The following is a 13,217-nucleotide window of genomic DNA, read 5'->3' as shown; positions in this document are numbered from 1 at the left end:
TGCTGATCACATTTAGTAGCATATACAAAAGGTCAGGACACAGATATGCAATGAATTAATGTTTAATAGGAACAGTGCTATATACATATATACAAATATAACAATCGCAGTACATAATCATCAAGCAGAATCGACATCAAACACAGTCCAGGGTCAATACACGCTAGAATCAGAAACCCCAATGGTTTACACACACACATACACAGAGCTGCAACTAAGCTAGCCTATGTATGTATAAACAGGAATACCTACTACACCCTAGCTGATCTGGGACACAGAGGAGCAATAGAGCAGGGCAGAACAGGTTGCAAGCAGAAAGGCTCACACAGGCAGACAGACAGAATCACAGAGCAAGGCAAGATAGGTTGTAAGCCAAAGGCTTACACAGGCAGTCAGACAAAGGGAAAATGCAGAGCAAGAAAGTGGACCAACAAGCAGTAGTCACACTGACACGAGGATCTGCGAAGTGTGAAGGGAGTGGCCAGCTTAAATAGGAGCTGGCAGCCTGCCCGGACACCTGTGTAATAGACATGTGTAATCCATGAAACTCCATCTAGTGGTGAGCCTGTTAACTGCAGGCAACCATGAAAAGCAAACAGAGCCACCTGCTGGTGACTTGTGATGGCACCAGCAGGTGAAGCAGGAAGCAACAGTGTTTCTGACACTATGCAGCAACGGTGCTTAGAACCTTGGTTAATGAACTCATACACAACTGAACTGACTGGCACAGTCTATGAGAATCTCCATACAGCTTCCACCAGACAGAAAGTATAGCTAACTGTGTATGTTTGTGAAGCACTACACAAGAAGGGTTCTTATAAGAGTGCGATGAAATAAGTTGTGCTGGGCTGAACAGGTGGCTGGCTACACATATACTGTATGTTACCACAGTAAATGAACTTGCTTTGTCTCCAGGATGGAAAGGTATGACTGTAGCATGAGAGGGTATGGTTCTAGGATGGTATGGTGTGATCATAGCAAAATATGACTCTAGAATGGTATGACTCTAGGAGGATAGGGTATGGCTCGAGAACAGTGCAATTTGATTCTTCGATGGCAGATCTCATCTTTGTCAGATATTCTATTTTGCCGTAAAATGTATGTCATATCTCTGTGAAACAGATAATATTTTCTCTCGATGATGAGGGAAATATAGATAGATTAAGGCCATAAGGCATTCTACTGCTTCAAATGGTGGCTCATAGTGGCTTTAGATATATCTCCCTAAGATGTTATCTGCCACAAAAGATTCTGGAGTGGAAGAAATGCTCTTGCTGAAATAACACATACAGGAGCACTCAACTTTCTAATTTTCCACTAAATCACAGACACTCTTATAAGTGTCCTTAGTTTCTCTGAACTGTAGCATTTTTGTCTTAGTGAGCCATTTCTGGGTGTGGGAGGGAATAGGTCCCCAGCCTACCATCACAAGAAAACCTCTAACATTCTCACAAATGTATATTATTTAATATGCCATATTGTACAGCAAACTATTAGGGCTTTATTCACAGTGCTCAGTTGCGTTGCAAAATATATCTGCATGTCAACTCACTGTTCATACATGGTCGGGTCTTCTGTGCCTACACGGGCACTCTTGCCCGCGTGTCCACATCATCTAGGGCGTACTGCGCCTCCGCAGTAATTGTGCGCAGGTGCAGTATGCACCAGATGATGTGGAGGCACAGGTGCAGAATAGCAGACCCCGCCGGCGGGTCGCCATCACTGCAAGCAGCCAGTGGGGACACCGAGGACCACCGGAGCTGTGGCAAGGGACTGAGACTGCTGTTCAGGACTGGAAGAAGCCCCAGGTGAGTAAAAAATCGATTTTTTAGTTTGCATCGGAAGTCCTTTAAGGCCAGGCTTACACTTCCCCATAGCACATAGTGAAAAATGCATTCAATTCTGCTAAGTGTGACTCTGGCCTAAGGGTCTCCATACAAGGTTGCTGAATGTGTAAGTGGTGGCTGCAAATGAAATAAGGAGCTTGCAAATAGAAGGAAAATACAAGATGTAAATTTCCACTCAAGGGAGCTCTACATGAAAGATAAAGGCTGGATGTAAAAGGGGGCTGCACATGGAAAGGGGAGTAAAAAAAATTGCCTTAGTAGAAGAAAAAAACTTAAACCTGGCCTTGTTCATGATCATGGTTTTAAATACACGTTATTACAGTGATGCACAACAGAAAAGATGGTTAAAACATGTTCAACCGTTCATAATCACTAGCCTGTTTTATGGCTGAACCCAGAAGTAAATGATCTAAACCTTCTGTCATTATTATGCATGTATAACACTGTATGTGGCAATCACTACAGCAGTCTTTCAAGACTCCTGATAAAACATGACTAGTTTACAAACCACAGACACCAGCTCGAGTTTACAGAAATTGCTATTCACTAGAAAACCTTTCATTCTGTTTTTTAACGTTTTTATCTTCATTAAACTGTTATGAACATTTCTCTGCCAGCATTTGTTACACCACTAAAAAGGTCAGTTGATCTATTTAAAGAAGAATATTAGCTTACAAATGTAGCAATTTGACAGCTCAGTGAAGCAATGAATGCTGTAAGCTGTACTAAATTCCTAAATTCTTCCAAATCAATTATCTTTAACAATACCAAATGGATTATAATGGAGAGTGAACAGCCTAGATTTAAGCCAGGCACAAGATTCATTTAATGTCTTTTTACAATTATTTTCACTAATTGTACGTATATGCACATATGGCTTACTAAAGTGGCTTAGATAATTTGTCATTCTTCCTGTCAGTATACAAACATTTGTTGTAGATTCAAAACTCATAGTTAATATCTTAAAGTGGATCTGTAGTCAAAATGTAGATACTGCCAGGATGTCACCTGCAGTTTGAGTTTTTTCTTCTTGAATGTACTTAATATGTTGTAATCTTTGGCAATGGAAACCTAAGAAGCCAAAGAAGAGCCTTTGTTGTGTTTATTCTTGGCTTTTAAGATGATGAGAGTGCAGCTGCAGAGGCTGGTATGATACGAGGACTGACTTATCAGGCAATTGTGATCAGAAACACATTTTGCTAACATCTTCACTGACCTATGGAATACCGGTAAATTAAAATAATCCAATCAAGATCCCCCTACCACTTGAAATGCAAAATGTGTTTATGTATTTAGGTGAAACATCTCCAGAAATCCCAAAGATTTTGTTAAATCAATGTAGTGCCCTTGTTCCCTTGGCACGACAATTGTTTATGATTTTGATCTTTGCAGCATTTACTGAAGTAAGAGAAGGAAACCTTCTTCCTGCCATTTCCACCTTTTGGTATTTCCACGCTTGGGATGCCATTTTCGGGGCACCTTCCTCTACTGCAATTACACATTGTAGAGTCTCTTACTCACATCATTCTCCTGTAGTGGAGTCAGAGCAGAGATATAATCATTAATATGCCACCTTAATACAATGTGCAGCTTTTCAAATGTGCCTAAGCTTGCTTTCTGACATTCCCAAACTGGGCTATGAAGACAGGAAGGAGGCTGTTTTGCTCCCTAAAATGGTCTTCCCATGTCTTTGGAGGGGACTGACTCAGTTTTATATACTACACCAAGCATACATGACCCCAAGATGTCTTTGTAAGTTGTTAAATACCAGAGACATGAGATGTGCTAGGTGCCCCGCTATGGATGCTTTTTCATTTTCAATGGATGGAACCATAGTCAAAATACCACCAGTGCTCCACAAGGTTAGCCATACTATAACAATTTCTGTGAAGAAACAATTATTTAACAGCTACTTTAGTGGTTACTGAAAAGGATAATAGACGGTTTCACTTTGCTCAGAAGCTTATCGGCAGCACACAGATCTGTACATCTTCCTCTTTTGATCACTTACTGTAGCTGGAAGTTTTGAATCAGAATGAGACCATTTATTGGCTAACTTGTAAGAGCAAGCTTTCAGCTACTGAGTAGCTGTGTACATGCATAAGCAAGTGGCTAATAGGCAGAAAGGAAAGAGTCGTGGTCAATGGATCTTATTTAAGATGAGTGCCTGTTAGCAGGGGGTCCCACAAAGGTCAGTATAGGGTCTAGTACTCTTTTTTTTATTTATTAATGACCTAGTAGATGAAATAGAAAGTGATGCTGCTACTTTTTGCGCATGATACAAAATAATGGAAAATTATAATCAAGCAGAAATATGGTGGCATACTGGAGATGATATCTATATGGGCAAGAAAATGGCAGATGAAATATGATGAACAATGTACAGGTTTGTAAAAAGAAAAATGCATTTTTACCTGTAGTAATAACGGTCGCTAGAGCAATTTATCAAAAACTTTGCAAATAAATCTAGAGCAGAACTGGTGCATAAATTGAGTAGATGTCCACATCAAGCATGCTGATTGGTCACACAACTGCTCCACTTTTGCACCAGATTTGCTCTATTTCTCATTGCACTGGTTTTAATAAATCTGCCCCGCTGTCTTTTGATTTCTTTCTTAGTAAAGGACTTGGGTTAGTGTTTCTTATGTTAAAGCACTGATAGAAGCTTTACATAAATCACAATGACCTTAACTAAAGAGAACCCGAGGTGGGTTCTAAGAATCCAATTAGCATACAGAGGCTGGGTCTGCATATAATGCCCAGCCTCAGTTGCTATACTGTCTCCCCCAGTCTCCCCCCTGCGCTCTGCTATGCCCCATAAATCAATCGCCGTGCTGGCGACGGATGTTTACATGTGAAGCGCAGTGGTGTAGTGGTTAGTGCTCTCGCCTTGTAAGCACTGGGTCCTCGGTTCGAATCCCAGGCAGGTCAACATCTGCAAGGAGTTTGTATGTTCTCCCCGTGTCTGCATGGCTTTCCTTTGGGCACTCCGGTTTCCTCCCGGGGATCGGCGCTATGGAGGAGGCGAGGGAGCAGCAGACTGACACTTCACATGTAAACAGACGGGTGGTGGCACGCTGCGTGTCGCCACCACGGCGATTGATTTATGAGAGCATAGCAGAGCGCAGGGGGGAAATAGTATAGCAACAGAGGCTGGTCATTGTATGCAGAACCAGCCTCTGTATGCTAATTGGATTCTTAGAACCCACCTCAGGTTTTCTTTAACTATGCAGCAATTTTGATATATTTTGAGACCTATCAACAGACTATTATTATGTCAACATAATCACAGTTTGCTTGAGAACAGAGTTGCAGTGACAAATACGGAATGTCTGTTTTTCCTTACCTCAGGAAGATAATGTGGATTTGGCATTTTAGTCGTCATATAGAACTTAAAGTTCTTGTCATAATCAATGTCAGAGTCTCCGAGGCGAATTAGCGTTCTCCCTCCTGACACAAAGGTCTGCTTCAGAAGAACTGGCTCCAGAGCAGGATCTAAGCTTTCCTTCAACTTTAATTAAAAAACACAGAATCATACACAGTTCAAACCAAGATTATCATACATTTTGCGAATTAATGTAGAGTAGAACTCTCTTAAATGTGCTTTTATGCAAAGCTCAGCTTAGTCAAACATTGGCAAGAATATTTTTAATTAAATATACTTTATTTCATTTTTTATGTTAAGCAAAGTAGAACAGTGTTTTACAATTATCAAGACATTTTATTTTACATGAGTAATGATAATCACACTGAAATGTCTATTTCACTCGGTCCATTAGAGAAGGCAAACTGCACATATCAGTCTACTGAAAGCCCCCTGAGATACAGCTAGCTTCACAATATCAGCTTTCACCCCCAGCACACTAGGCAAGCTATCATACACAGCCAGGCCACCAGATGCAATTGGACATGTTCTGACCCAAAAGACAAGAACAAGCACCCAAGTCCAGACAGAACCGTTTTTACAGCAAAAGGGCTGCAAGACTAAATTCATCAACACCTGCACCTGCTTAGTGCAGCACTAAGAACATAGTAGGAAAAACTGCAATATAAAAATCAAGTACACTTAGGGCCTGTTTCCACTACACACAGATTGGATGCAGAATGGATGCAAAAAAACTGACTCAAATGAATGCCTATGGGAAAATCTGCATCAGAAAAATCGCGTTTAGTGGAAACAGGCCCATAGGCATTCATTGGAGTCAATTTTTCTGCATCCGCTCTGCATCCAATCTGCATGTAGTGGAAACAAGCCCTAACTGTAAATCAATAGGTAACACCTTAGGTCCATTACAGGAAGGTATATGCATAATCATCAAGGAGCTATCCATCATAGCAGAGGACAACTCAGGTAAACTTCCCTAAACCCTCAGTCCTGTCCTTTAGACAATCAAATGATCTTATGCAGGAAATTTCGCTCCGGTTCTGCTGACATTAACAATGGAGCTTAAGGGCCCGTTCAGATCAGAAATGCGGATGGCCATGCGTGCGGAACGCGTGCGGACCGCAACGCGTACGAACGCATGGCCATCCGCGTTTGTATGCGTTGCGTGGCTGATCCCATCACTGAAAAGTGAATGGGACAGCCACGCGTTTTTGCAAAATCTGCGTGCAGCATGCGTTCCCGGACCGCACAGGTCCGGAACGCATGCAGTGTGAACATCAGACATTGCACTCTATGCAATGTCTGATGTCCTGCGTGTCGGCCCCCCCGCACGCATTTCCAAAACGCATATGGAAACGCGTGCAGTGTGAACGGGCCCTAAGCATGCCAAAGCAGACACTGCAAATTCTAAAGTCACACTGGCTAATTACCTAGTGTTAGTGTTACACATTCAATAGAAACATTTAATGTCATAAGATCCTACTGATGCACTTCCAGTAATGTCATGTGTATCATACAATGCAACAAGTGTGATTTTGGGAGATAATGGGTCGAAAACTGGATAATTATGTTTGTGAAAGGCCATTGTGGAGTTACTGGTACTGTGATGATGATGATGTTCACCGCTATATGTACTTTGAATAGTGGTAACCATTCACATTCTGTTCCCCTGCTTAAACCTCCCAACCATGTCTAGCCCTAATCTTAGGCCACATACACACATCAGACTATAGTCTTTTGAAAATGAAAGATCACGGACCAATTTTACCCCCTTCCATGTAGTATGAGAGCCATACCTACACAGTCTATTCTATGGAGCTGAACTTCCCATCAGACAGAAATCTTTGCAAGATGCTGCACACACAGATGCTGTACAGACACAAAAGATCAGTATCTGCAAAAGATCTGTTCCTGCCAAAGATCCATTCCTGCAAATTGCATTCATATTCTATGAGATCTTCAGATCATCATACACACTGACATTCATCTGCAGATCAGACAATCATCTGCAGATCTGAAAATCCATCCTGGTGGATCTAATCTGCAGATGAATGTCTGTTAAACAAGGTGTGTATGAGGATCTGCAGATATCATAGACTATGAATGCATTTTGCAGGAACTGATCTTTTGCAGGAACAGATCTTTTGCAGATACTGATCTGTTGCATGTGTACAGCATCTGTGTGTGCAGCATCTTGCAAAGATTTCTGTCTGATGGGGAGTGCAGCTCCATAGAAAAGACTGTGTAGGTATGGCTCTCATACTACATGGAAGGGGGTAAAATTGGTCCGTGATCTTTCATTTTCAAAAGACTATAGTCTGATGTGTGTATGTGGCCTTACCCTCTAACCTAACCCTCCACCAGCTTATATCTGACATTAAAGGAAATCTGAAGTGAAAATAAACTTATGATATAATGAACTATATGTGTAGTACAGCTAAGAAATAGAACATTAGTAGCAAAGAAATGAGTCTCAAATTGTTTTTAGTACAGGAAGAGTTACGAAACTTAAGTTTTTATTTATGCAAACGAGTTTCTCTGAGCTCTTCGGCTAATTTAGTCAGAGAGAAATAATATTTTCTAAGTATTTATACATCAAAAAAACAATGAAAGACAACATCAGATGAGATTTTACTGCAGTGAACTTCAAAGGGTCATTAGCTCTGCTCTGCTTCATAGTTTAAAATACAGAGTGCAGTTTGTAAACTGCAAATATAAGAGAATGATGCAATGTTATTTTAAAAAAAAAGCTATATAACTGAAAATAAAAATATGAGACTCTTTTCTTTGCTACTAATGTTCTATTAATTATCCATACTACATATACGATTCATTATATCATACTTTTTTTTTGCTTCAGTGTCACTTAAACCTTAATCCTTCATCAACCCTAGCCTGCTTATTATGTATAACACTAACCTTTTACACAACTGGATCCCTAACACTTACCTAACCCTAACAATAACCACCAAACCTCTCCTAACCTTAAAGAGGAGTAAACACAGGCAAGGGAAAAAAGGAAAGGAGTCGGCACTACAACTAACTATGCGTGCGGGGAGGTAGGCGGCAGGAAGCACAGCCTTCTTATCCTTTGGTGCAGACAGCGTGCTCAGGCTTGAGTAAAACAGGAGATGCATATACTGAGACAAAGTGGATAAGTCGGCACTTGCTGTGTATTGTCATTTATTCCCAAAGGTGGTAATACATCATATCACAAAAACATTGTGGAGGAGGTAAACATACCGTGTAGGAAGGCTGTGCAGTGTTGGTGGGTGCTGGGCACAGAGGAGCCTGACGGCCGTTTCACACTATATACGCGCTTCCACGGAGCCTATAAACTGTGTGCTGGTTGGCCGGACTGAAATAGATTATCTTGCGGCGTACGGCGGGTTTCCGCCTTTCTGAGCCGCCCCATCATGTTCCCATAGAGCCAATCGCGTACTGGAGCGCATCGATGCGCTCCATCGCTGGCTGAAGGGAAATGTGACGTCAGGTAGGTATGGAGACTCACGCAGACCACACTATATTAGGTGGCTGCCATTGCTATTGCAATAGACGTTCTCCGATTCTTACATTACCGCCATCTTGTGGCGAAAGGCCTAACTGCAACACAGTATATGAAAAATACAGTGTTGTGGTGACGGTTCTATTGTGCAGGAATCTTAGGTTCTTATATACAATTAAGATAATATTAAGGGGGGGGGGGCGGGGAAAGAAGGGAGAAGGGAAAAGGACAAGGAAAATCGGGGCAGAGAAAGGGAAGGGGTAAGTAGTCATCAGGAATAATGAAAATAATTAACCAGTACTCCACTTAAACCACAAAAACACTTTGCACATATTTCATGGATCTAGGAAACAAGAAAAGTCAGTATAATCATTAAGGCCTAAAGAGCCCATAGCATCAGTTCTTAAGATAAGAAGCACTTCCTCTCTTTTGAGTTTTTTCTCACGGTCTCCTCCTCTTCTTAATGGAGGGACATGGATAATCCCTGCGAAGGACATAACGCCAGGGTTACCACCGTGGACTTCCTTAATATGTTCAATTAATCTTGGTGAACCGTGACCTGATTTGATAGAGTTGAAATGCTCCCTGAACTGTCTGTTGATCGATCTCGTCGTTTCCCCTAAGTAAAATCTACCGCACGGGCACCATATCGCATAAACAACGTACTCTGTTTGGCACGTGAAAAATTCACTGACTTTACGTCGTACTGGCCCCAGCTGGTAGCTGTTACCGACGCTCATTTGATGGCATGATATACAGCGACCGCACTTATGGTTCCCGTGTGGTTTAGATTTTTCCAACCAGGTGGTTCTGCGTGGGGTTCTAAATTCGCTCCTACTTACTCGTGAGGCTATTGTGGGGGCACGCCTAAAAGAAAATAGAGGCCCTTCTGCTACCAGAGGCTTTAATATAGGATCCCTTAAAAGTATGTCCCAATTCTTGGTCATTACATTTTTAATCTGATCCGCCATTACTGTAAAGTCAAATGGCATTGGTACTTTTTTGGACATTGTAGAGGTCTTCTTCCTTTCGTTTCCTAGTAGGGATTTCCTCTCCTGAGAGTTTGCTCTCTTGAAAGCTTGCTGAATTGAGTCAATTTTGTATCCTCTGGCCAGCAATCTACCGCCCGGGTCTTCCGACTGTCGGCGAAAATCGTCGTCGAGTGCGTTATTGCGGCGTAGTCGGAGGAACTGGGCATAGGGGAGTGTCCGGGTGACGTGGTCTGGATGGAAGCTGGCATTATGGAGTAGAGAAACAGCATCCGTAAAGAAACAGCATCCAACGCCCTACTCCATAATGCCAGCTTCCATCCAGACCACAAGATCTATCAACAGATGGTTCAGGGAGCATTTCAACTCTATCAAATCAGGTCACGGTTCACCAAGATTAATTGAACATATTAAGGAAGTCCACGGTGGTAACCCTGGCATTATGTCCTTCGCAGGGATTATCCATGTCCCTCCATTAAGAAGAGGAGGAGACCGTGAGAAAAAACTCAAAAGAGAGGAAGTGCTTCTTATCTTAAGAACTGATGCTATGGGCCCTTTAGGCCTTAATGATTATACTGACTTTTCTTGTTTCCTAGATCCATGAAATATGTGCAAAGTGTTTTTGTGGTTTAAGTGGAGTACTGGTTAATTATTTTCATTATTCCTGATGACTACTTACCCCTTCCCTTTCTCTGCCCCGATTTTCCTTGTCCTTTTCCCTTCTCCCTTCTTTCCCTGCCCCCCCTCCCACCCCCCTTCCCTTCCCCTTTCCCCCCCTTTCCTCCCCTTCTCTTCCTTTCCCCATCCCCTTCCCCCCCCCTTCCCCCCCCCTTTTCCCCCTTGCTCGTCCAATGAACTTAGATTGTCCAGCATAGCGGTGTGAATACCTCCTATTCACCTCCCTTTTCCTATGCCCATGTTCTATGTGCATTTTTAGCCACACTTGTATCACAATATTAAAGTCACTACATTTAATTATAGAGCAGCTTAGCATTTTAGCTTTTAACAGGGCTGCTAGTCACTTTTAATTAAGTTATAGGCATTAATATTAATTTAATATTATCTTAATTGTATATAATTGTATATATGTTTATAGCCTCCGTGGAAGCGCGTACATAGCGCGAAACAGCCGTCAGGCTCCTCTGTGCCCAGCACCCACCAACACTGCACAGCCTTCCTACACTCTAAATAAATTGAGTGTACTGTCCCTTTAAGAATTGAATAGAATGTTCTTTTTATTGTTCTTATTGCTTTTATATATTTTACATATATTTTTATTCTTGTGATACCTATGGATTTTAAAATTTATACTGCTGCAATTTATACTGCTGCAATCCAAACACGCGATTTTTATTGTTCATGCAGATATATATATTTATGTACTGTTGGTTTAAACTCCTCCGTGATGTGGAGGGAGGAGTTATGCAAATAAAAATAACCTCCTGTGTCTGTAGCCCCACCCCCTGACGAAGGCGGAAGCCGAAACTCGAGTCGGGAAGTGGAGGCTACATTGCAATACTGCTATTAAACAAATTTTCTTCTAGTAAGTGGATTCTTGCGCCTGGTCTTTTCGGCCCCACACAGTGTGCACTATTGTTTCCGCTTCTCTTGCAGCACCGCGCAGAGGACGCACTTGGAACGCACAGGGGAACCATCCATCACCTACAGTGTGGATCACATGACCTAGAGGCCCGGAAATCCGTCCAGCGTGACCGTCCTAGCACCCATACGGAGCGGTGTGTGTTGGTGGTTGTCGGGATTACAGCAAGATCACAGCTCCGTTTTAACTCACTCCGCAAAGTCCAAGAGGTGGGAACTCCAGGAACAGGTACTGTGACTATCCTGCTTTATGCGGACAAAGTGGTATCCATTGCGCTGAGGTATCATAGACATACTTAGTGGGACAAGACACCGCAGGTAAATATAGCTTTTCATTACAGCAGCGCTGCAGGATTTTCTATTTTAGGATGGAGAACCTCTTTAACACCAACCATGAAACTAACCATAACAATTTACACCTAAGTTACTCAACCCTAATCTAACCCTGTACTGGGACATAACGCTAATCTTGGCACCCAAAACAAATTGAATTTTTAAAATATCAGACCTTATTACTTACTCTGAAATTTCCTGTGGAATGGTCCCTAATGTGCTTCCATTATCCGGCTGGTGTCTCTGCTATATACTGACAGAAGTGGTCTTATGTTTCACAGCATCAAAATCAGAGACACACCACATTACCAAACCAAACAGTTACATCTCAACAAGTTGCTGATAAAGTATGTTGCTTTAAAGAGAAACTCCAACCTAGAATTGAACTTTATCCCAATCAGTAGCTGATACCCCCTTTTACATGAGAAATATAATGCTTTTTCCAAACAGACCATCAGAGGGCGCTGTATGACTGATTTTGTGCTGAAACCACTCCCACAAGAAGCTCTGAGTACCGCGGTACTCTGGGCAAACTGCCACAATGTAACAATGTTCACAGACAGGAATTAGCTGTTTACAGCTGTCTCTAACAGCCAAAACAGCTAGGAGCAGCTACATAACCTGCCCACAGTAAAAATGTCACCATGTAATAAATGTCAGAATGTAAATCGGGGAGAGGAAAGATTTTAAAATGAGCAAACACTGACTAAATGATTTATACATAATTATGGTAAAAAATGAAGAACTTTTTTTACTACATTATTTTCACTGGACTTCCTCTTTAAAGCAAAACTGGAGGACCAGCTTTTGTGAGCTAACCCAATGACAGATACCCTTTGAGATACAGCAAATTTGCTGTACAAACCTGGAAACCTCTGCGGAAAAGCAGTAAACAGCTATAAGGATAAAACATATGGGAATTCTAATTGCAAAATGTGTTTTAATAACTTCATTGTCTAGTAGTTTGCTGCCCTGAAAATCACATGCAGAATGGAAGGTCAGACTTTTCACTTTCCCCTAAATATCTGTTTCAAGCCAGTTACTAAGCATATTATGATTATGAAGCCACAAAAGGTCCCTGTCCAATTAAGATAAGGCAATAGCTGTGTTGTGAATAGTGGTGCTCAAATCAATTCCTCCTACACAGGCAAATCATGTAATGTAAAAAGAAGGTATACCAAGAGCCCCAATAGTGTAATATTTACTGGTAAATGGTTACTAGATAGAGTAAATATTAATACTCACAAACCAGGGTTACCATTAGGCAACCACTGTAAAGGCAGGTGGGGAGATTTTCCTGACCCCACTCAGGAATAAGAAGTCACTCTCTGTAGATGAGAAAAAGGGGGTTCAACCCTCCACCCAGGGTGGACTCAATATTATGCAGGAGAAGAGAGGCGCCAAAAGGATAAAAGGAAGCTAAATCAGCTTAAAAACCAAATTCTTGGTAAATAGAGGAGGTAGTGGTGGACTTACCTCCTCCAAGTAGACACACAACTACTGTAGTAAAGACAGTCAATATATTTTATTTATGAACTCCAAATATGCAACGCGTTTCA

The 13,217-nt window shown here is 41.7% G+C and overlaps 1 protein-coding gene across 1 annotated transcript in view; it reads right to left on the bottom strand.

Moving 5' to 3' along the window:
* Nucleotides 1–13,217, bottom strand: part of DNAH6 (dynein axonemal heavy chain 6) — a 443,662-nt gene that overhangs the window by 142,236 nt on the left and 288,209 nt on the right. Inside the window, exon 58 of the mRNA XM_068233571.1 lies at nt 5,194–5,358. Coding sequence (XP_068089672.1) covers nt 5,194–5,358 — 165 coding nt within the window. The remainder of the gene's footprint in view (nt 1–5,193; nt 5,359–13,217) is intronic.

Source organism: Hyperolius riggenbachi, chromosome 1, assembly GCF_040937935.1.
Source record: "Hyperolius riggenbachi isolate aHypRig1 chromosome 1, aHypRig1.pri, whole genome shotgun sequence".
Taxonomy (NCBI): domain Eukaryota; kingdom Metazoa; phylum Chordata; class Amphibia; order Anura; family Hyperoliidae; genus Hyperolius; species Hyperolius riggenbachi.
This window is presented reverse-complemented; position numbering and strand designations above follow the sequence as displayed.